Source organism: Larus michahellis, chromosome 2, assembly GCF_964199755.1.
Source record: "Larus michahellis chromosome 2, bLarMic1.1, whole genome shotgun sequence".
Taxonomy (NCBI): Eukaryota; Metazoa; Chordata; class Aves; order Charadriiformes; family Laridae; genus Larus; species Larus michahellis.
This window is the reverse complement of record NC_133897.1, coordinates 88182375-88207737: the sequence shown is the minus strand read 5'-3', so window position 1 is coordinate 88207737 and position 25363 is coordinate 88182375. Positions and strand designations below refer to the sequence as shown.

The 25363-nt window shown below is 44.8% G+C and overlaps 1 protein-coding gene across 1 annotated transcript in view; it reads right to left on the bottom strand.

Annotated features, from left to right (window-relative positions):
* Positions 1-25363, bottom strand: part of MYO10 (myosin X) — a 170160-nt gene that overhangs the window by 117110 nt on the left and 27687 nt on the right. Inside the window, exon 2 of the mRNA XM_074576167.1 lies at positions 18619-18717. Within this exon, the coding sequence (XP_074432268.1) occupies positions 18619-18717 (99 nt within the window). The remainder of the gene's footprint in view (positions 1-18618; positions 18718-25363) is intronic.

Here is a 25363-nt window from a genome sequence, read left to right as displayed (position 1 = left end):
CTTTCACCTGGCTGGATGCTCAACCCCCGGATAGATCCAACCCGCAGGGATGGCAATGGGAGTCCCTGGCTAAACCCAACACACACACATGAAAACACAGTGCAGGTACTGCCCGGGGAACGACTGGACATACGGCTGAGAAACTTACCAGGAGCTGAAAAGTTCCTCTCAACTTGTAATGGGATGTATCCGTTACTATTTTCTATTAAGAAAAATGCTTACACTCCCATGACTATCATCCTTCTTCTGACTATTTGCAAGAAGAAAAGCTGCAATACTTCTCAAGCAGAACATAAAAGCAAAGAGCACAATTTGGGGTTGGTTTGGGTTTGCTGGTTTTTTTTGTTTTTTTTTTTTTTTCTTTTTTTTTTTTCTTTTTGACCCACAGGCCTATTTTCAAACACAAACCAAGAAGTGAAAGACAGGCCTTTTAGTATTAAATTCCTAGTCCCAGAAACTAAGTTTTCCATGACCTTGGAGACCAAAACTCAGACACTTACCGCTATCGTGTAGCTCCAAGTACTTGTAACGGATTCCAGATCTTTTAAACGAAAGTTCAAACTCCATTTGTACTCTAACAGTAAGAGCTGACTTTTCTTCCAAGGCTCTTCACAAACCTGTTGTTCAATAATGAGCTTTCAAAACTATGTCTAATAGTAAAATTCATTGCTCCCTTTATACTCATCTCATTATCTTGGCCTCTTGCTGTGCTTGCTCCTTTTAACGGATGGAGCAAGTATTAGCTTGATTTCCTACCACACATCAAGTTTTCAGCTGAGCGTAGCAATACACATCTCTAACAACTGATAAGATCTCTATTCATTTACTATTAAATGCATAAAGCTAGAGATTTTATTTTTGCCTTGTGTCGGACGGAGAGTGCGAGCATACCTTACTTTCCTGACATGCCGTAACTTCTGCACACAGACGCGACAGATAAGAAGAATTCAAACCGAGGCCAAAACTCTTTTATCATACAAAAAGTGAAAATAACATATCCATCTGCATCCATATGTAGAAGATCAAAACAAACAAACAAAAAAAAGAGTAATTCAGAAATAAGTGCCCCAGGAATACTGCACCCGATGCATAACAAAAGAAGGTTTTAATACCTGAAGTTAGCAATAGCAAGTTTTGATGAGAAAATTCATGTTCAAAATCTGTTAAAAAGCCTCCCAGATATATACCTGAGACGTCCTCAGGAATATACCTGAGACCCTGCACATTCAGACAGGGACAACCATGTCTGAAGTCAGGTGAAGCAGCCTAAAGGAAAACGTGGAAGGAAGCTGGAAGCGGTGCTGACAGATCATGGAAGTCACACTACTCCAGTTGACTCCAAAGTCAGCCGACGTGCCAGGACAACACTGCCAGACAGACGCTTTACTGTTGGCAAGCCTGTGCTAACAAAGACACTAAGCATTTTTTAACTGGTAGACTGGTATTTTTTTTCTCTAACAGAAACACAGATCACTTCTTAAGTTTCACAACTGGAAATTAACGGATAGTACTCACGAGCTCATTTCTGCCTCAGTCACCAAGTATCCTGCGGTGCCCTTGGCTGAAGGCAACAGCCAGAACCTGTCATCTACATCAATGCTGGAAAAAGTGAAAATCTCAAGCACGAAAAACCTGGTGCTGTCTCTCTAAAGCTAAGGAACCCCCCTCCTGCAAGTCCACGGGAGCAAGAGCCAGCCCCTCTGACAATACCTGTGCCATGTTCCCTTAAAGGAAAATGCCAAGGAGGAATTTGCTCATTCCGAGCCCAGCTGACGTCTGGGCTGGCTGCAGGAGCCCCAGCTGTCCCCGCTGGTACAGCCCACCCTTCATGACTGCAACACAGGGAGACACTGGCCCAAACCTGCCCCAAGTTTTCACATCAATCTGGCACCACGAGTTCATAGAATCATAGAATGGTTCAGGTTGGAAGGGACCTTAAAGACCATCTAGTTCCAGCCCCCCAGCCATGGGCAGGGACACCTCCCACTAGACCAGGCTGCTCAAAGCCTCATCCAGCCTGGCCTTGAACACTCCCAGGGATGGGGCATCCACAGCTTCCCTGGGCAACCTGTGCCAGTGCCTCACCACCCTCATAGTGAAAAACTTCTTCCTAATAGCTGATCTGAATCTCCCCTCTTTCAGTCTGAAACCGTTACCCCTCGTCCTATCACTACACTCCCTGCCAAAGAGTCCCTCCGCAACCTTCCTGTAGGCCCTTTAGGTACTGGAAGGCTCACTTTTGCCATTTGCTTTTATGCACTACCGGGTACAATGGTATAACACATGGATGAGGATCTGCACATTTCTGCTCTGCAGTAAACATAAAGCAGTGGCAGCTGATGCACACATTTACTTGTATTAAGTACGTGGTTTTAAGTGCTCAGATCTTTTTAAAGAGTGAAAAAAGGATCACCCCGATCCTTTTTCAGAATTCCTCCCTACTGCGAGGAGGACAAGTCTGAGCCTATCAATACCAATCAACCTCCTCTTAAATAACAGCCCCCGCAAAATTTGTTTGTTGAAATTAACCATGGGGCAGGGGATACATTTGGTTTATTTGCTGCAGTAATTTGCAAAGACAAAGCCGCACGCTCAAACTATTACACAAAGCGCTAGAGTCAGCAGGACCCAAGGTTCTACTTAACCACCGATTCACCGCCTGACCTTGAAGAAGTCCATCAACCTCGTCATAAATCTGTCGGCCCAGCTGTGAAACTGGATGCAAGCAGGACTTCCCTGCAAAACGCATGCTGCGTCTAGTTTGGCCTTTTGTTAAATAAATATAACGCCCCCTCAAAACAAAACCAAAGAACTAAACAATGTGGTTTTTTTCCTATATACAAAGCACTTTGTACTGTACAAAAAATGGGAGTACTTTACCAAGTGGGAGGGAAACAGATGTAAATATTTACACATGTACTGCAGAGAGCTGTTACTCACTCTAGGGACATGTATGCTGGTAGCTGTATAATTCCAGAGCTACATCAGCGTACTGGGGGTGCCTTTGCTAGACAAAAATAACGCGCTGGTCTCTGGAAAACATGCACTGTGCTAAGAAGGGTAAAGAAAAAAAAAAATTGACATTAAGGGGACAGTTCCTGCCAGACTGGAAACTAAATTAGCTGCAAACAAAACAGAGATTCAACAAAGCTACAAGTGCTCAGAGCTTAATTATAGGAGTACATGAAACTACTAGGTTAGCATCCAGATTTTTTTTAGTTTTTTCTGCTTTTCCATCACCTTGCAAACTCTTCCAAAAGGCAAGTGTATTTCAGACGGCTAAGTAAGCCTGGAAGTACAGGGGGTAGCTATTTCTCCTTATGGAACTTATACTCCATTGCCCCTTTACACCTCCCAAGGAGAAAAGTTCATGCAAAGACCGGGATGAGATGGGCCGCCTCAGCCAGTAACTCGCCTGCTTCAGTCATGTCCTGCTGCAAACGCAGGACCCACTACTTCACATCCCTCCCTACCTGAGCTCCTGCGGAGGTTACAGGACACTGTTTTTGGACTGACACTTCTACTACAGTATTTAGATCAGTGACGCATAAATCCAAATGCAAGTTAAAAATGGACTTAAAATCTGTGCTACGTAAGGGAAGGAGGCTGACTGGATTGCCTTTCACATGGCAAAGTCCAGCTCCATTAACTCATGGGTATGAACAGCTCAAGACTGCAACTTAAAAGTGATAAAAAAAAATCTGGAACAGGGTTCCAAAAGCTTCCTTATAACTCAGTTTCACCTTCCATTATAAAAATAAATCTGTCCACCCAGAAAGTTCTCAAGAAAAGAGATGTGGCTACTCTCTCCCATTGCTATCACCTGACAGGTGAGCTTGTTTTACAAGCATCAGCTTGGTGATGTTTGCCCCTAGTTTGCTAATCAGTTGCCCGCTTCTAATCAGCCATTTCTTTCCATTTTCATACATAGAGGAAGCACTGCTTGTAACTGCAACCCTGAACGACATCTGATAAGCTGCTTAGTATTTACATAACGTCCACACTGAAACTGATAAGTACATCACATTGCGCGCGGGATAGAAGTCATGCAAAAAATGCAGGACTCGAGAGCCGCTTCAGCAACTCCGAATCTTTGTGGTGTCTGAATCTTTGCCTACTTCAAGCTGCCTAATCTGCTCTGAGGACATCAGGTACAGTAAACAGTTTGTTCAGCTTGTGGAGAGTCACAGATTTCAGGATTTCATATTCAGACAACACTGACTCAAGTAGCGATGTTCAAGGACTTTTCAAAGTGTGACCTGCAGAGCTTATCAATAGCACAAGGTGAACATTGCTCCACCTAAACCTGTTTTCTTTAGCCAAGGCCTCGGGTATTGTTTTAATCTAGCATCATATATGAACGCTGAAAAAAAATCAAGCCTTCACTTAGAAAATTTCTGTAGGCTACTGCTGTCCAGGATTTCTTCTGCAGAAATGGACGTGCACGTGACACAGAGTAAACACATTTTAAGTCCAGTGGTTTTGTGAAGCAGTACATGTATACATCTACGGGAGCACCTACATACACATTTGCCCACCTCATCATCTACAAAGCACATGTACACGACTTTAGTACTTTCCAGAAGAGCCCTATCAACCTATTAGAGGCACTGAGGTACTGCACTGCACTGCACTAGCTCTGCTCGTTTCTGAAAGCATTTGAACAAATGCATTTGACAGGTACACTGTGGGCATGCCTGGGATTAACAGGTACCAGCAACTGATTCCGAGTGACTGGTTATGCACAGCAGTGTTCTGGTCTGACCTGTTAACACCGTCATACACCTGGAATACAAAGCCAGCCTCTTAAAAAACGCCTGGAGAAACAACTCAGAGGAAAATAAAGGGTGACGCTTAAGAAAATGTGGACCCCTAGCAGCCTTCTGCTTCTTGGCCACCCCTTCGCCTTGTGCCACAGGCTTTGCTGGACACAGCCCCTGCCCACACCAAGGGCTTTTGTTCACGTACAAGCTCCGTGCAGCAGGCACGTTCTCCTTCGAAGTACACGCTCGTATGCTGGACTTACCAAGCCTTTGTCACGCTTCTGTTGCTTTCCTGATCATGCAGAAATACTGCTCCCTCTTCCCCCCTACCGAGGACATGTGAAAAACATTAACATATCTCAAATGCCTAGCAGACCTTCAGGTATCCTTGAAAGAACTTTACATTTCCTGGGCAAATCTTGTGGTGACAGAAGCCCTTTGTAACTGCATTTAAGCCAACGATGATGCACAGATAATGCCAACGAAGTCTGGCCATCAGATTTCAATGTATATTAAATGCCTGCCTGAAAGCAGCATTAATAATGGAACAGATTTTATTATTTACTTCTAATTAGAACTCCTTGCTGATGCTAGTGAAAAAATGCACTTTCAAAAGAGAAATAATCAGCAGTAAAAGACATATGATTATTTTCATTACAGGCTTGTGGCATTTCTAGCTATTAAGATTATTTCCTTCCCAAATCTGTTTTCAATAGCTTACGGTTCTGCTACATGTGGAAACCTTCAGATGAAGCATTCAATGGCAGGTAGACATCTTAGTAACAATGCATATACTTTCAAATTAGCTTATTTTATCACCGTAGGCAAATCAGTATTTTTGTCTCATTCGGGCATACAATAATTCTGATGATTTGATATGTGAACACTCCACCAGATTGTTCTCTGGAGAAGGTAAGCTTAATTTTTCAAAAAGAGGAACGAATTGTTTCCAAGAGGCAAGATTTTATCTCTCCTGTAAAAGTCATCAGTTCAACAGAGTTATAAATCACTGGAGAAAAATCCCACAGCGAGTGTTCAGTAGAGCCTCCGACATTTAGCAGCTAAACACCTCGGGAAAGCCCGTCTGCCCTTGGTGTGCTCTCGCTGCTGCTGAGCGAGACCTCCCGGGGCTCCTACCCCCTGCAGCTCCGAGATGCTCCCATCTACGTCAACGCAAAGCAAAGCATGCAAAAGGAACACAAGGAGACCATCTGTCCCTTGTGCTCCTCATGAGCTGAAGGAGGCTGGGTGAGGTTTTGTGCCCTGCTGAGGTTTGCTGGGTTTGCAGAGAGGTGCCTGATGCTTGGGGCTGCCCCGGTGCCTCCTGGCTGCCCTGCTCCTGGATGGGGTGGTGGGATGGGCCCTGGCTGCCAGGTCCTGCCGTCACCCCACCGGCAACCAGGGAGAATCCATGACGGGGTCAGTGCCCACACATGTGCATGGACACTGGTGTGTCAGAGGGAAGAGCAGATGCAAAGGGGAGGCAGGCTGGAGGCCGACTGAGCAGGGACACATTATGGAAAGTGTAGTTGAAGAGATCAAACACACAAAAGCGCAGGAGTCCGTGCATGGAAGACCGGACAGAGGGCAGGCAGGAAGCATCAAGAAAAAGAAGGAAAAAAACCCTCAGAAAACAAAAGGAAATACTATTAGGGTGCTTTGAACAAGCAGCCCTTACTTCCACCCTGATATATACTCATCCCCACAAGCCTGTAACATCCAGAAGTTGTCTGCAGCCAACTGATGCTGCTTCCCCTGGTACAAGTCCCTCTCCTCTCCCGTGTGTGCAACAGCCACCCAAATGCAGCGGGGCAATATGCTGCTTTCTGTACAGCAGGCAGGGCAAAAAGAGCTCCTGCAGCATTTCCTAACTGTTCAGGGTTCGACTTCGCAACACACTCTTTTTTCCATGTACATTTTTTTGCTTGTCCTTAGCCAGCTCAGCTTGGATAGATGAATATCCTTAAATCGCCTCCCAGCTCCATCATGTGTACGCCAAACAGGACCTGGCTTGTTTTACAAAATAAAGTGTGCTGTATGAGGAAGAGGCACATGACCCACGCTAACATTTTCTTCCCCTGGTTTAGCGACCATAAAAGCACCACTATGAAAGAACACTTAAAATTCCCTTTGCCACTAATATTGAAAGAGTTTATTATCACATTGCAGAAATGCTTTAGGGGGAATCTCGCTCTGATAACCTTCTCCTGAGAAAGCTCGACGCTTTCAAACAACAAGTCGCTTTGAAACGTTTTAAGGACAGAAACGTCACGCGGCTCCCAAAGGTGCAACAACACATTTTATCCCACCGGGGAAGCTCCTGTGTTCCCTGCTAAAAGAACCTGAAGTTCTGCAAGAAGTATTGCATCTTTCAAATGGAGAGTGTTTTGGACATCAAGCCTTGAAAGTAATCTGGTATCAAAAGCCCAACCTGACTGCACAGATTTAGTTTGTAAACGAAGCTAACTCATGTGGCAAAGCCTATCTGGAGGCGCGGACAATCCCCCTTGGTTTCTGTATCTCCCGGGTACACAGAGGTAAGGCAGACCTCAGGAACTACTCCAGTGACCACAGGGGAAAGATCAAACAAGCTTTCCATCTACAGAACCGGCACCGCGCAGTCAAAGCCGCCGCAGCCTTCCCCAGGGGAACTGCTAGCAGATACTGCTGCCTCCCAGCATGTTTGTCACCCACCCCCCCCCGCCATACCTGCTAATGGGCTGGGGCTACCAGCGCCCCACACACTTGTCAGACAGCCACATTTTTTAAACTACTTGCTTGACTCGAAGAAGTAACCTAAAAGACCATTACCCAGTCATTTCTTTGACTTTTTAATTTAAAAAGTAAATAATAAATAATCTATAATAATAAACAAATAATCTATAATAATAAAAAAAATAGGGCACTCTATACTACTTGCAGTTTGCTCAGGGCTTAATAGGGATAAATTCACGCCCAAGTTGATGGGAGTCTTCTCCAAGTGACACTCTCCGGGTCCATCCACCATTTACGTGCACTGTAAGGTACAAAACCTTGCCAGAGCAAAGTGTCCCGGCGCTTAACCTAAACCACGTGTTCCTAAAATCACCGACAACGCTGAACAATGAGACCAGCCCACATCCAAGGGAATTTAGGAACAAGGGAACAACTGAAGTGACAAGTTTGTTCGTCACGATGCTACAGATTCATCGTCGTCGTCGTTTTCTGGCACGATGCAGCCTGAATTCCTTCCCATGTTTTGTGAACAGCTGAACTGTGTTCCCTTACAAAAGAAATTAATATGGCTGCCTGTGTACATCTGCTTTAATCTTAAAACAAAAGCAGTTTTGCTGCCTTTAGTACCAGCAGAATAAAAGCACCAAAAAAGCACAGATGGTTTGGATTTTCTTTGCAGCAAGCAAGAGAGAAGACTGACATCTCAACTGTTTACGTAGCCACAACCCATTACGTGGCCGCGGAAAACCGAGGGGGGGACACAGTAAGTCCCTCTTTGTCAGCATCTCAGATACCGACTGCTTTCAGTCAGGTCTTATAAAAAGCATAAAGCAACTCTCTGCTCAAAGAGAAATGCTTTTGTTCATGCAGATTTAATTTATATTGTTAGTAAAACACTTAACAAGGGCCGCACTAATGCCAAACGAATTAATTTCGGTAAAGCTAAAGCAAACACTACCATTATGTTTAGGAAACACAGAACAAAACCCTTGAAAACCCAACATTAAAGGGGTTATTTATGGTCATTGCTCAGCCCTCCTGCCCCCATCGCTTGTGCACTAGAAACCTCCAGGCTGCTCACTTGCAAACTCCCCAACTTCTGACAAGACCTGACTAGGCACTGGTAGCCAGAAAGTTCATTTTGCAGGAATAATACAGGCGACTTGTTCTGGCAGTCAGGAGTGGGGGTTTTTTTTCGACGGGGATTTTTGGAGGGGGGATGGTGTTTGGCTTTTTTTTGGTGGTGGTTTAGTTTTTTGTTTGTTTTGGGGGTGGGTTTTGGGTTTTTTTTTTTGCTTGGGGTTTTTTTACAATTCAACCTTTCTTTTAAAATATCTTACTCCAGGATTAAAACTGTCCCCTTCCTGGAATTAATCAAACTGATAGTGGTTTTGGCAGAAAGGCAAGTAAGAGGAAAAAAAGTAAGGACAGCACATGTGCAACGTATCCAAGAAGTACTTAATAACCGGCTCTGTATTTTTTTTAGGTAATTAATACACAGTAGTTCAGGCAAAAACACACATAAAAAGGGGGTCTTCCCTATTACCCTTTAACAACTATTCAGACAATAGCAGTCATGTGAAAATACTGTTCTTCATATAAAATGGATAAAAAGGCAAGCTGAATTAGCTCCTGAATCAGGGTGGAAAAAAAAAAAGAAGTCTTCTATTACGGATACTGCTTTCTTTAGCATTATGACATATCATAGTATTTCTATGCTATACCACTTAACATTTTGGAGAATTTAAGAGTCCCAAACTAATGATTTTCCCGGTTAGCAAGTACTTAAAAAGTAAGTGATGGCACATCAGGAAAAAAAACAAAACCAAACTTGTTCAATTTATGAGTGCTTGAACCAGTGATCAAACATCGTACTTATGAGCAACATTTTAGGGTTTTGAAGCAGCATTTCCATTAAGGAAACTACAGTTGCATTAAATCCTTACTAGGCGCGGGGAGGCTTTTGTGCATCGCAGTTACGCTCCATTAAACGCTTCGCAGGAGGCACGGGACGAGGCAGCTCAGTGGGCTCTGCAGGACACGCGCAGGCTCTGCAGGCCTCTCTTAGTTCCCAAAAATCTCTTTCTAAAGAGCGCGGGATGGAGAAAACATGGGCAAGGGGTCACAGCCCTCCCTCCTCGCAATCCCTTCCAAACGATGCCCCACAGACTGGAGTACCAAATGCCGCCTCCCCAGGCCGGGCAGCGCCTGGGACAGCGCAAGCCTGGGCCACGGGAGGCCACGTCTCCCCACGGATGCTCCTGGCGGCGTCCGGCTCACATCTGTCTTGAGCTCTGTTTACAGCCGCGTCAACAGATGCTTGCAGCGAGAGTCGCTGAACTTTGACATCCCGCATGAAGATGTAAACACTTCTCCACAGAAGATAAATCCCGAGCACTAAAAGGTGCTCCGGCTGACTTCTGGCCCTCCCCAACCTCCCCACCCCATCCCCCAAACCCAAAATCCCCATACACATCCCTTAAAAACAATAATAAAAGACCCAAAACTCAAAAAAAACCCCAAAAAACAAGAAGCCAACATGCAAATAGCCACAGCACCAAATTTGTAGTATACCAAAAATAATCAGGATAATTAATCCAAGTAAGCCAAATACAACCAACTGCAGAATAAAGTGAACTTTACAGCGTTTAGACAGATATAATCCGATTTCCTGGTGTAACGCCACTGCATTTGGCATTGACCCGGAGCCCCAAAGGCAGGGATCTGCTGGCCAAAACACGCATGAGTTACCCAACGGCTGAAGTCGGCAGTCACAACTTGTCGTAAGCACCATTAAATTAAAAAGCATGGAAGCCTTCATAAATAAAGTCTGCAGGAAGAGATGGATTCATTTAACGCTAAGAGCAGCCAAGACCAAAGCCCACAGCGTATATTTGTGTATTTTTTTTTAAGAGGCTGTATATACAAGGGAGCGCACAACGGGCTTCTTTAAAATGCTCCCTTGTAAGGGTGTATTTCAAGGGTAATAGATATTAAATTCAGGGAAATGTCCAAATAACCACTGTTTGGAAATACTGCCGAGACTTCACATGGACGAGGAGCTAGAAACGAGCACGACGCTTTTCAACGATAACTAAGAAAATCCTTGTCCAGAAGGATTTACTTCTCCGATGCCTGATCCTATGAACCGACGCAGCCAAACACAGCATTTACTGATAAACAGTCCTACTGACTTCAATTAACTTAAGCCAAGTAACTTCAGTGGTGTTATTCATGCCCTGTGAATATGAACGGAAGACTCTTGTTTAAAAGGACTCCTCACAGTAGCAAAGGCTAGCACAAGAGAGTCCCAAACAAGGGTGAGAAAGGACACAAGGCGAAGAAAAGAGTCCTTATGAAAAGTACTTAACTGTTTGCCTGCAGGTTTGGGATTTATTTTTGCTTTTTAATTTTATTTTTAAACCAAAAATGAGGAAAACGTGAACTCCCCTGGTAGAACCACATGGTAACTCCAACAGAATCCTATTGCAAACTCAAAAAATCAAACAAAAGGAACCCTCCAAACCAAGCAAAAAAGGAAAAAAAACCAGACCTCAAACAAAGCCCAGGTCTAACTTTTTTTGAATGAGGTCACGATGAGAAACTTCTCCCAGCCTTCAAACCAGAAGGAGGAAAAGAAAAAAAAAAAAAAAAAAAGGTGAAAACCTCCATGGAAAGCATACTTGAGCTGTGTTTAACAAGGAACATCTGTAGCCTTCCCATTCTTGAGATGCGGAAATGCCCCAGAAGAGCCACATTAAGTTAAACACACAGGAAAAAATACTTTTGTTGCTGACCAAACCATTTACAGGTGCCTCTGATTTGAAGCTCAGGATACTGAGCGGCACTCTGTTTGCTGACATAACACCATGCCATGAAGGACTTCTTTGTGAAGAAAGTTCACAGAAAGCTGCTTTAACTGACAGGGTCTTTACTGGTGAAATGTGACATCTGTTTTTAAAGAGCCTGCATTTTTGGGATATTAATGCTCAGCTGCTTCTATTTATAACAGATTTGATTTAAAAGTTCCTCTCAGTCAACTAAGCAGGTATGCAATTAAATATCCTGAAATTTCAGTGTCAGACTCCGGCCATTTGATTCAACTTTTACTTCTCTCTGGATGAGTTTCTTCAGATATTCCCTCCTCCCCACCCCCACAACACTTATTATGTCTTACATTTACAGAAATTTTCCCTTGCAAGGGAATGGGCATTATTAAAAATGCGCGCTCTTAGGTTTGTTCTGAAAGTCCCCAATGCTCAAAGGCTTGAACAACCATGACTACATTAAAACAAATAGGGGGGGGATGAGACAACTGTTATTGGCATTATTTTTATATATATTTGGATGTACAAATGGAAGAAAAAGTAGAGAGTCCTAATTAGGAGATAAGATAGATGCTCTTGAAATTAATGCCACGCCAACTCAAGACAACTCTTCTGAAAGATTTCACTCCCCCACTCCCCCCCCCGCTTTTTCTATTCGCCATCGATGCTTTCACTGGGGACAGTTTCAAGCGTGTCTGTACAAGCCAAGAGTGCAAGGCAGTCCTCTTTCATGCCAGGGCAAAAGTTAGTATTTTATCTGAAATAGTTAGCATTTTATCTGAAATATTTAGTATTTTATCTGAAATATTTAGTATTTTATCTGAAATAAAGTTCACATCATTTGGAAAAGAAAAGAAGAGAAACTAAGGTGTTTTTTTTCTCAACAGAACCTGTGATACTCTACTGAACATACACAAGTAAGTCATTTCAAACAAAGCATACAGTGACAGTAGGGCTTTTAGCATTTCATTTAAACATTCACTGGAGTACTTTATAAGCTCACACAACTTCATTAAAAATTTATACAATACGACGATGAGGAAATGTCTGCTTCAGTGTAAATAAAACCCTTAAGGAAAAAATCATTTTAACCCTAAAAATGGAGGTAGCAACAACACCTTAAAACATGAAAAAAAAAAAAAAAGACGCAGTAACTGTAATGACATCTTACACACACATATATGTCTATATACACAAGGAAATATTAGGACTTTTTTTTAAGTCTGAGTATTCACAGACTGCACTGACATACTTAACTTGTATATTCGCAGACATGGTGTTTCCAAACCATCCGCCACAGACTCCCTTCACCAGCTCTGTGCACGCTAATGGAACACAAACCAAACCCACCCACCAACCAGCAAATGAGTACAGCATTTTCTCCTCTGGAAAGTGCTCATTATAAAGAGAAAAAACATTGAGACTGTGAACTGTCTGCTCATCGCAGCTTCTGGAGTCAGTGCAGACCCCTCGCGTTGAAGGCCAGCCTGCAGAAGGCTTCTGAGAGGCAGTCCGGAGCCAGCTGCAGCCCAGCGCCATGAACGTGCGCCGAGAGGGATGTTATGCCTTTCATCTCCCGCTCCTTTATCGTGGGCAGGGTGGCGAAATATGTTCCTGTCTTACTCTTCCCCTCCCTGTATTTAATGAGGCTTTCATCTACCCCCGTACAATGCCACACTTTTCTTTTTTTCCATAAAGAGTTAAGGCTGTTTCGTAGCCATTTGCTCAGGAAACTCAAACCTACAACCTGAAATTCCCTTTTTTAGTATCCCATATGATACGTAGCAGATATTCCACTCAGCCTATCAAATCAGCTAGTTTTACAGCCATCTCATGTAGAGGGTGACAACAGCAGAAGGCAGTACCACAATTGTCTTTAATGACATTTAACTAATGGACTCCTTAATTGAAACATTCAGGCAACACAAGAATACTCAAGGAGCAATTATATCACTGTGTGATTATCAAAAAGGGATTCAACACCTGACACACAACTTGTTATACTATTGAAAGGTCATGGCATATTCTCACAAGAGCATTGGCACTGGGTAGGATTCCCTACAACCAACACCCCTTCAGCATACAACCGTAAGCCACCACAGGTTTTTGTGGCAAATGTACTTCTACCGCTCAGAACAGAACAGAAGGAAGAAATTAAGAAGTAATGTACTGTGCTATGATTTTTCCATTATTCTGCAAACTGACATTGGCAAGGACTTGAAGTTCAAACTCATAGAAGTAGAGCCTGAGCACAATTCCAGTGAACACACCCTCCTAGTCCCACCGCCCCGGCAATCACGTCTTGAGAAGTCACGCAAAATGCTCAATGGAAAGGCGAGAAGTGCAAAGTCTAGTAGAAGCTACTGAATCAGAGCAGATGAATAACAATGCTGGCTTTGATAAGGTCCCAACACTTTCGTCAGTTTGTCATTAGACTTGAACACAAGCTGCAGCTGTTAAAAGGGTCTGGGAATCAGCAGGTTTGCTGATGATACCAAACTGGGAGGGGCGGCTGACACCCCAGAGGGCCATGCTGCCATCCAGTGTGACGTAGACAGGCTGGAGAGATGGGCAGAGAAGAACCTAATGAGGTTCAACAAGGACAAGTGTAGGGTGCTGCACCTGGGGAGGAAGAATGTCAGGCACCAGTATAGGTTAGGGGTGGACCTGCTGGAAAGCAGCTCTGAAGAAAAGGACCTGGGGGTCTTGGTAGACAGTAAATTATCCATGAGCAAGCAATGTGCCCCTGTCGCCAAGAAGGCCAACGGAATTCTGGGCTGCACAGGGAAGAGTGTGGCCAGCAGGTCAAGGGAGGTCATTCTCCCCCTCTACTCTGCACTGGTGAGGCCACAACTGGAATACTGTGTCCAGTTCTGGGCTCCCCAGTTCAAGAGAGACAGGGAACTGCTGGAGAGAGTCCAGCGTAGGACAACAAAGATGACTGAGGGACTGGAGCATCTCCCTTAGGAGGAAAGGCTGAGAGAGCTGGGACTCTTTAGCCTGGAGAAGAGAAGGCTGAGGGGAGACCTCATTAACGTTTACAACTATCTAAAGGGTGGGTTTAAGGAGGATGGAGCCAGATTCTTTTCAGGGGTTCCCAGTAACAGGACGAGGGGTAACGGGCAGAAGCTGGAACACAGGAAGTTCCAATCAAATACGAGAAAAAAAAAAAAAAAACTTATCTACAGTGAGGGTGACAGAGCACTGGAACAGGCTGCCCAGGGAGGTTGTGGAGTCCCCTTCTCTGGAGACTTTCAAGACCTGCCTGGATGCAGTCCTGAGTGATGTGCTCTAGGCAATCCTGCTTTAGCTGGGGAGTTGGACTAGATGATCTCTAGAGGTCCCTTCCAACTCTGAAATTCTGTGAAGTCAATACGCCAGCCACGCTTCAAAAAAATCATCATCGCTCCCCTTGCTTCCCCTGCCTTGTTCTTCAAAGCGATATACAGCATTGCAGGGATTGCCAAGCCGTCAGAGGTAGTCATTGGGCATTATCTCAGTTTCATATCACCCGCTTGCAACCTTCTGCAGCCCATAGGTAACCAAACAGCAAGGGCAGGATGGTCTAAAAGGGCATCAGGAAAAGCAACAGGAGAAAAAAAAAAAATACCAATTGGCCAACGTCTGCTGGTATGGTCTCTTTGCATGCAAAGTGCACTCCTGAAAACCTAAGCCTTGAAAAACTCAAGTTACCAAATGCAGTGAATCACTAGTATGCCTTCAGCTGGGCAGCAGCCAGCTCAGACCCACCAGAGACGAACGCCATGTCACGGGTCTGAAGGCTGCTCCCTATGTCCTTCCCGTTTTGCACCACCTGCTTTTAACACAAGCAGGCCAAACCAAAGAAGGTTTTAGTTTGTTTTGGGTGGTTTTTTTTTTCTTTTTTTCCCCCAGTGATGTTTATAGCACTAAGGTTTTCTAAGGAAATGTAATCAGTCAGATGATATCACGGTAACGACTTGCGGCTTTTTCCATATTACCTGAAGTTTCAACTTGCATTATGTACACCACGGAAAGGCAGCAACACCACACGTAACACATGCAGGCAAGACCATTAGCAAACAGCTTTTCCACTGGCCGATGCCAACATTAACTCTGCCATCCTTTTCTAGGGCACCAAAGCAAGTTCTGCGTTTTACAACAGCATCTGCAGTTCCTGTAAGGGTTTTGAAGGTCAAAACTCTTCTAAAAGTCAGGTTCTTTACAGCTACATGTTCAATTACAAAATCCTGTAAAAATTACAGGTAGCCCCTCCTACAAGCATGTGTGTCACTCCTACTAGGAGCTGGAGAAGGCCTATCTTTAAACGAAAGGCCCAATGCTGGACACTGCTTGGAGCACAGGTTTGTTTAACAACACACAGAGCAGCCTTCCTACTCTCCAACCCAAACGTAACAGTGATGCTTTAATGTGACGGATCCTGTTTTTTCAGCGTCAAAGAGCCAACAGAGGAGACAGTCTCAGCCTGTCCACTTCACTGGACCTTATATTTCAGTAGGACAGGTCAAAATATGCAACCTCCCAAATCTGAGCAACACTAAATGCACAGTTTAACATGCAACCCACAGAAAGCATGCCAGCACAAAGGCAGCCTTCTTGTTTCTCTGTGAGGAGGCTTTGCACCTAGTGGTAGTTACTCTCAATGTAGTTTTGTGGATGTCTTCCCCCATACCATTTGTGTCTGGGGGTAACTTGGTGCAGGTGCAAAGAATCATAGAATGGTTTAGTTTGGAATGGATCCGTAAAGGTCCTCTAATCCAACGCCCCTGCAATAAGCAGGGATATGTTCAACTAGATCAGGTTGCTCAGAGCCCCATCCAACCTGACCTTGAATGTTTCCAAAGATGGGGCATCTGCCACCTCTCCGGGAAACACTATTCCAGTATTTCACCACCCCCATGGTAAGAGTTCTTCCTTGTATCTAGTCTCAATCTATCCTCCTTCAGTCTAAAACTGTTACTCATTGTCCTATCGCAACAGGCCCCGCTAAAGACTTTGTTCCCATCTTTCTTTAAGTACTGACAGGCCACAATAAGGTCTCCCTGGAGCCTTCTCTTCTCCAGGCTGAACAACCCCAACTCTCTCAGCCTGTCCTCCTAGGAGAGGTGCTCCAGCTCCCTCACCACCTTCACGGGCCTCCTTCTGTACCTGCTCCAACAGGTCCATGTCTGTCCTGTGCTGAGGACTCCAGAGCTGGACGCAGTACTCCAGGTGGGATCTCACAAGAGCGGAGTAAAGGGGCAGAATCACCTCCCTTGACCTGCTGGACATGCTTCTTTTGCTGCAGCCCGGAAGGCCAACCACATCCTGGGCTGCAGCAAAAGAAGCAAGTGCACATTGTTTCATGTCCAGCTTTCCATACACTAATACCCCCAAGTCCTTCTCGGCAGAGCTACTCTCAGTCCCTGCATCGATACCAGAGGTTGCCTTGAGCCAGGTGCAGGACCTTGCACTTGGCCTTGCTGAACTTCATGAAGTTCACACCGGCCCACTTCTCAAGCATGTCAAACACACTACTCAGCTTAGTGTCGTCACCAAACTGCTGAGGATGCACTCAATCCCCCTGTCTAATATCTTCATCAATGACATAAACAGTACTGGTCCCAATACGGACCCTTGAGGGACAGTACTCACCACTGATCTCCATCCAGATATTGAGACACTGACCACCACCCTCTGGATGCAACAATCTAACCAATTCTTCATCCACCAAACAGTCCACCCATCACATCCATACCTCTCCAATTTAGAGAGAAGGATGTTGTGGGGGATCATGTCAAAAGCCTTACAGAAGTCCAGATGGATGACAACCATAGCTATTCCCTTGTCCATTGATGTAGTTACTCCATCATAGAAGGCCACTAGGTTGGTCAGGCAAGACTTGGCTTTGGTGAAGCCACACTGGCTGTCTCAAATCACCTCCCTGTCCTCAATATGCCTTAGCATAGCTTCTAGGAGGATGCAAGTGTTGGTTGAAGAACAAACTGCTGACATTAGGAGGGCAGTGGATGGGTGTGGGAACGCAACAGCTATCACAGAGTTGGGTTACCTGACTACCTCTTCAGATGCTGAGGATAGCAGTGACTTTCACCCATCTCTCTGCCTCCCCAGGGACATGGAGCACAACTAAGTTTTGCCACCAGAGACATGACCCGACACAGATGCTTGGATGTGACCTCCTCTCTGTCACCCCGTTTCCTTTGCCACACACCCAGGGATTCTGAAGAGAAGGAAGACATCGTTTTCTCTGCCTCAGACCCCAGTTGTTTCACAGTCATTTTCACCCCTCAGTGCCAGGATAGCAGCAATTTAACCTCAAATAGGTTATACCTTGCCCATCAAAAACTACTGTGCAATTCTGTCTGGTTCCTTTCCTGCCTGGCGAAAGTCATCCAAGGAAAGCAAGCATTCCCTGAAAGACATGCTTTTCCACCCTGCTCATCCAGAAGGACGTTAAGTGAAGGCAGCAAGTTTTCCAGTCTACTGTGCTTTCCTCAGCATTGTTCGCTACCTGAAGCTACCTTCATCTGGTGCAAATAACTAAGAAAAGGAAGCAAAACTGAGGGAACAAACATCCTCCAAAAGTCAAAGGGAGCATCCTCCAGAGGTTGATGACTGTCTCAGCATAACTGTTTACATCTGACTCAACCTAAAACTGAAACCCAAGCAAATGCTAGGGCCTATCTCCATCCCTGCAGGCAGGCAGATGCCAGGAGCACTGGACAGCCAGGAAGCGGTTAAAATTAAAAAAACAAAAAAAAACAACAACAACAAAAAAAACCCAACAGACAAAAAAAAAACAATCCCAAAAAACCACCGAAACCAAACAAGAAGAGCAATGAGAGGGGAGTAATGGTCCCCTTTCTTCACAATCCTCTTGTGACAGGAGCTGGTGGAGCTACCCTGGATTTGCTCCAGGAGGTGTGCCTTGCTGCCTCCCATTGAATCAGTGACACTCCACTGCCGTGATGCCGCAGTGCCACGTGCCAGCTCCACTTTCTGTTATAGTCAGGGAATACAACCGTGGAGAGGCCACCCACCTCCGGTAAACTAGATAACCACAGGCCTGTGTGGAAGAAGGCTCTCACAGCCAGCAGCGTCGCTTCAGCTTTGTCAGGCACGATCATAGCAACTGACCGGACAGCCAATAGAAAGAGCTATTAAAACCAAAGTTGTGCATTCAAGTCATACAAAAGGAATGTTTTATTCACAAACCTTAGGCTTTTAGTTTCCCTCAAGCCCTTCCCACAAGGAGAACAGCTTTTTTTCCACAGAGCATCAAAAGAGAAAACAAAGAGGAGCGATGCTCATACCTGACCATAGTCTGTCCTGAATACGACGACTCCTTCCGCACAGGAATGAACAGTACTGGGATAATGCTGATTATTTTCTCGCAGCCAGACCCGAGACCCCTAAAATAAACAAAACAGAGTTATAGATGGCATAACTGAAAAAAGAATTTCACTCAATATTTTTCTATGGAAATACTTATCAAGTAAAAAGAGAGAAAGCGAGAGCAAAATCCAAATAAACCAGTGAAATGAATAAAATAAAACAACCTCTCAGCAAGTATTTGTTGGTTTCTGCCAAAACAGTAAACACAGGAGAACTACACTTGAGTGCTTTTTTTTTTTTTAATAGAAGTTCCTAAATGCTGGCAAGAGCAGCTAGAGCCAATTCTCTGAGTCATGTGCCTCATGTTAGCACACGTAAAATTACAAAGCAGTGTTTGAATTTACACACAGTTTAAAAGATCCTCCTCAACATTGGCTGGCTCCCTACCTGTTTATTTTCAACGTCTGTTAAGCACTCACAGCACTTCCCCCCGCTATCATCTTTCACCTTTTTTCTAAACCACTTTGCCCTTTATAGGGTCCTCCTCTCTTGACTGCACAAAAATGCAGAGGATTTTAAAAAAAAAAAAAAACAAAACAAAAAAACCAAAAAAACCCCACAACCTGCTAGCAGGCAAGTTTACAAAGAAATGATATTCGCTTTTCAGAGGTGAGCACGCAATGGAGACACTACCAGCGAGACACCTAAGACAGTCTAGTAAAACAAGGTAGGCATAGACTATTTTAATTTTCACCTGGCTGGTAGATCCAGTGTCAAGAAAACAGAAACATCCAGCACTGGGAACAAGGGAGGAGGAACCACAGCTGACGCTGCAGCTGCAGCAAAAGCCATCCCATTAATGACACCCACTCAAGTTGCTCCAGCAGAGAAGGCAGCTTCAGCTGGCATGAAAACACTGAACAGCAGCACCCCATGGTCTGACCTCCAACCCAAACTATACTCCCGTTTCTCTACAGACAGACAGCAGTCATATTCTCTCCTAAAGAAAACAGTAAAGTGGTGGTAGAAAAGGGTTGGCTTATACCCTGATAATCAGAACTTTGTGACTTTGGGTGTACGATCACTGATAAAAACCAATTCAAATAATTACAAGTTGCATGCGCTTTAGATAATGTTGAATAGACATTATCCTTGTTTCTATGACAGGGGAACCGCAGCACTGAGACACAAAAAAATACTCACAGAGAATGTAAAAACTCTTGCTACTTGGTTTCTCTGAATGGTAAGAGCTCAGCTGCACAGAGGACCACATAAGAGCATCCCTCATTATTTCCCCCCCCACACCCCCTCCATCTTTTGACAAACTGCTTTCCATTTTAAATGCTGCAAATGCCTGCGGAGCTGTTTGCCCTTTTACCTCTGAAACCTCGAGCCAGATGTTTCCAGGTTTACAGCGAGCCCGAGGCAGTTCAAACGCAGCGTACATTGACTCAAGAGCGCAGGGTGAGGGCAAAGGGAAGCAGAAAGCAGAGCACTCGCACCCGGGGTGGGCAGGGGGGAGCAGGGGACTGGGAAACAGCAGGGAGAGGAGTCTCCAGAAGTGGTAAAAGCAATAGGGAGGACCTGAACATTTAATTCAAAACCCAGTGACAGCAGAGGGAAGACTTCCACCAACTCTCTTGGGTCTGCATTGGACTCCAGCCGTCAGGAAACTGAGGGCACCACTCTGTTTTTAACCTTCTCGAGCAGCATGAACACTCTCATGCTGACAGGTCCCTCAAAGTAAAGAAGTTCCTTCTTATGTTTAGATGGAACTTCCTATGCTCAAGTTTGTGCCCATTACCTCTTGTCCTGTCGCTGGGCGCCACTGAAAAGAGCCTGGCCCCATCCTCCTGACATCCACCCTTTAAGTATTTGTAAGTGTTGATAAGGTCCCCCCTCAGCCGTCTTTTTTCCAGACTAAGGAGACACAAGTCCCTCAGCCTTTCTTCATAAGAGAGATGTGCCAGTCCCCTAATCATCTTTGTAGCCCTTTGCTGCACCCTCTCCAGCAGTTCCCTGTCCATCTTGAACCAGGGAGCCCAGAACTGGACGGAGTACTCCAGATGCGGCCTCACCAAGGCAGAGTAGAGGGGGAGGATGACCTCCCTTGACCTGCTGGCCACACTCTTCTTGATGCAATGTACTCACGCTACACCACGCCATATGCTTAGAGCAAGGTGAGCTGAGTCTTTTGCCTGAGATTCCTGTATGTCCTCAGCCACCTCACTTCACCTGTGCATCACCGAAGGCTGAAGTTGTGAGAGGCTTCTGGAGGGCATCCAGTCCAACCCTTCTGCTCAAACAGGGTCCCCTAGAGCTGGTTGCCCAGGACCACGTCCAGATGGCTGTTGAAGATCCCCAAGGATGAAGCCTGTGCCAGTACTCGGTCACCCTCACAGTATTAAAGTGCTTCCTGACATTCAGAAGAAACCTCCTGTGTTTCAGTTTGTGACCACTGCCTGCAGTCCTGCCACTGGGGACCACTGAGAAGAGCCTGGCTTCCTCCTCTTTGCACCTTCCCTCCAGGTATTTATATACATTGATGAGACACCCCCCCTCCAGGCCGAACAGTCCCAGCTCTCTCAGCCTTTCCTTACAGGACAGATGCTCCAATCCCTTCATGGTCCTTTATTGGACCCTGTCCAGTATGTCCATGCCCCTCCTGAACTGGGCACAGCACTCCAGGAGGGGCCTCACTAGTGCTGAGCAGAGGGGAAGGATCGCCCCCCTCGACCTGCTGGCAACTCGCTTCTAATGCATCCAACAGAAATACCTATAGAAACCTCATGAGATGAAATACTTCAGAGTTAACACAGGACACCAGAAGAAAGAATCATCAGCCCATGTAAGAACCCCATTCAATTTTACGACTGCTGTTTCATGGTTAAATATTTTGCTGTTAGTAGTGGGATCATTCTGGCACAAAATGGAAGGACTACATGGTCGTTCAGCTCGTAGAAAATTTTTACTTCACTGGGCTTTTCTGCCTTGACCCAATAACCCCACAGCAACAAGGCATAGAAAAGCTTTCCCCCCCCACTAAACAACCATTGTTTTATTCACAAATTGTAACAGATTTAACAACAGTGGCTACTGAGACAGCCAAACTCTGGAGACCTGATGGCTTGATGGGTGGAAGCATGTACAACAGTCACCCCGAGCAGCAAAGGCAGTTTGACCCAAGACTTCCCACCACCCAGAGAAATGCTCTTGCCAGCCCGCTGCTGGGCATTAAGTGTCTGTATCAGTCAGTCTCCACCTCCTCCTCCTTGATGAATGCAATCCATCTAAATGCACGCATAAATCGCAAAAAAACCTATTTGTCAAAACGCAGGCAAGTTCTTCATGTGCTTCAGGACAACCAAACCCCTGTTGTTCCATTGGTTTATTATTTCCCAAAATCTCTGAGCTCAAGTAACATGAAGTTTATGCTTTCAAGGGCAATAAAAAGCTTATAAATATTAAGCCGCAACAAAATTTGCCAAAACCTCAGCATTCAAAATAGCCTCTCACAAGGAGGAGAATGTTTTCCATCTTGAAATGAAATAATTAATTCCGCAATTTTATTTCTGGGGATAAAAAGGGGCCTGCACAGAAGCGTTCACTTGGCTGGGCTAGTCTTAAAATAAGTGAATAGGAAAGGGTTTGATTTAAACAAATGTACATTGTTAGGGGTCAATAGCTGCTATTCAGGGGAGGCAGGAGGAACAATGCAGTTCACAAAGCCCCAGGCATCTGAAATGCAAATACAACGTGTTCCCTGGCAAGGTAGCTCAACAATACGGGATCTGTCCACGGGCTGGGTGCTCCGAGGCTTTCCCGTCCGGGGGAGGCGGAAAAAAAAAAAAACAAACCACCAAAAAAAGCCTTGGCAAGAGACACCTCAACAAGCTGTGCATGTTACAGCCACCTCCTGTGCCCAGCGAGCTCTGCAACGGGGCTACCGTCCCTCTGCCGTGCGTTCGTTAGGTGCAAGCAACAGTTTTGAGAACAAAACCTTCACGAGCAGTTAGTTTATGGACAAGACTTGTCACACAGGACGCACCGGCAGAAGGACTCCGCTCAACGCACAGGGTGGCACATTATACTGATCTGGACCTGTTTTTGGGGGGAGAAGCCTGGTAACTGGGGTTACTCCAGAGCTCGCTGACGAGCCACCTAACATCCTGCTGTTCTGTGATAAGGGGGAAAGCAAAGCCACGGAGCACTTACAAGAGCCCAATGGTTTATTTCCACGAAGCGAGGTTGTAAAAATACTTGGAAGAGTGTTCGCAGAAGAAGGACCATATGGCACCATTTCCATAGCAAATACATTTCTCCCAATTGCAAAAGGGAAAGGAAATAGGTTTGCAAATCTCACAGCTGCAAGACCACCTGGAGAAGTCCTTAGTCCTTCTAACCTCACAGATTTTACTGCTGAAAATGCAGACGTTTTCTCTTATCTCCGCTGTATTCTATTCTTGGAGATGATAAAAATCCACTCTTTTTTACTTTCTGTTGGACGTATATGCTGGAAATCACAAAATTAGCTAAGAACTTTATCTCAACTACGTAAAACGGTGGAGCATTTGTTACAAAACTGTAATTAAGAAGCTAGATTTTTGTATGCATACAGGTTATACACTGAATAAAATAACTGCCTGTGCATCAATTAAATTTTTATATATACCGTATGCATCTCTAGATATGGAAAAGCACATATTGTATAATAACTGTGTTCTCATCCAAGTCAAATGCTGCTCATTCACATGTTAACTTAAAATCCAGCTGAGTCATCAATGCTGTTGATTCAAAGCAGTTAAAACAGCTTCAAATTAAGGGCAGTGAACGTAGGTTATGCTGCACCTGTATTCAAAAAGCATTTCGCTATTAGGGCTTGGCAAAGCAAAAGGAACAATAGTCAATATAGATTTAGAGAACCTTTTGTTTATGTACCTCAGTAGCTTGGCTCCAAATGCAAAGTTTGAGAGACAGGAAGAGATGTTTTTAACTAGGTCAAGCTGGACATAGCATTTTAATGGAAAAGATAACTAAAACCACATTTATCGTCGTTCCTCCTCTCTACTAACTCACACAAAGAAGGCCACAACAAGAAAGAAGCTATCCAGATAAAAATACAGCTTTGTTAATTTCACGTTAATGAACACATTTGCTTCTGAAAACTCGTCCCTCATTGCTAGTTTAGGATTACTGAAAACACTTCAGTTCAGGGACCCAGAACATTTAACATGTCGAGTGCATGCTTGGCCAGACTACTCAGTGGCAAACTCACAAAGTCCACTGGAAGCTGGAGATCCCTCACCGACTTCCACCCCAAAATGAAGTGTTCAGCTTCCTAAGCAGAAAACCAGACCTGTTCTTCCATACCTAAGTCCAGGAAAACAAACAAGTAGTAATGGCCATTTGTCTTATGTATTACTCTGTAATTCAGAGTACTGACCTAGATCCCCTTCTTCTCAGTGCCCTGCTTCCCCGGTGCACTTTCCTTCGCTCATCGATAAAAGGCTTCCACAACAACCAGCGGTGTTTGAAACACTAAAATCACTACAAAAGTCTGCGTATGCTACCACCACACAACCTAGGAAAGGGAAATAAATTAATATTCTAGAAACGATGCCAAGATAGTGCCACTAATGGGCTCCGTTTCTCTCCAGCCAGCCTGCCTGCCTTCTGCCAATAGTTGGTGGGGTGGTGAGGAATGGATGGAGTGACAGAGGACTAGTTGAATCCTAAATCTCTGTAGGCAGTGAGAGAAAGGACAGCTTTGGAAGGTATTTGAACATGGAATGTGAATTTCAGTACCTTAAACTCAACTTCATGAACTGACCACACACTTAAATCTAGGCACATACTCAGTCCAGCTGAATGGGGTAAAATTCATTTTCAAAACACTTAAGACATTAATCACAATTTCCTTAGAGAGCACGGGAGTAAACTACTAACACCTTTCTCTCCACAAATTTAGTTCTGCCCCCTGAACAATACCACTTTGCTTTACTGTTTTAAAGCAGAACAAAGCCATGAAGATGTTTCAGTGGGGTATAAGGTCAGTTGAGGGGGGTTAGTTTCCTGCAGAACAAAGTCTCCTTGAAAACGAGATGTTTCTGTTGCCTGTCCATCCCCCACACCAGATCAAAGCACCAGCTCTCCTGCTCCCGAGATCTGTGGAACAGCTGCTGATTAACCTTGAACAGGCTCCATCTCCTCCTGTTTCAGTAACTGGAGATAGCACAGTGCCGACGATGGCATACCACTTTAAAAGCAAGAAACTGGATTAAGACATATATTATTACTGTTACTGACTTGAGAGGGAACTGGAATAAATTTGTGCCTTCCCCAGCCCTTTGAAAGCACCAGTGCTTCTTACAGAACCACTGCTTCATCTAACACGGACTTTTAAAAAATATTTAAAAAAACCCCCAAACAACAAAAATCCCAGCCAGAACATTTTATCTTCCAGTTATTCCAAACACAAACATCACACAGAGATTACCCTCTATATACACAGGTGGACGGGCACACTCCTCCCCACCTTCTGCTGCTGAGTGTGAAGACACACATCACTAACAGACCTCCCTCCAAGGCCAAAACGTAATTGCACTTCTCTGCTAGAGCTCTGAAGACGTGGTTGCCAGCTCCTGAGGACGACAAAGTTTCCACACCGCTAGGAAACAACAGCTTTATCACACCCTCAAAAGCAAATCCAGCAATGAAATGCCA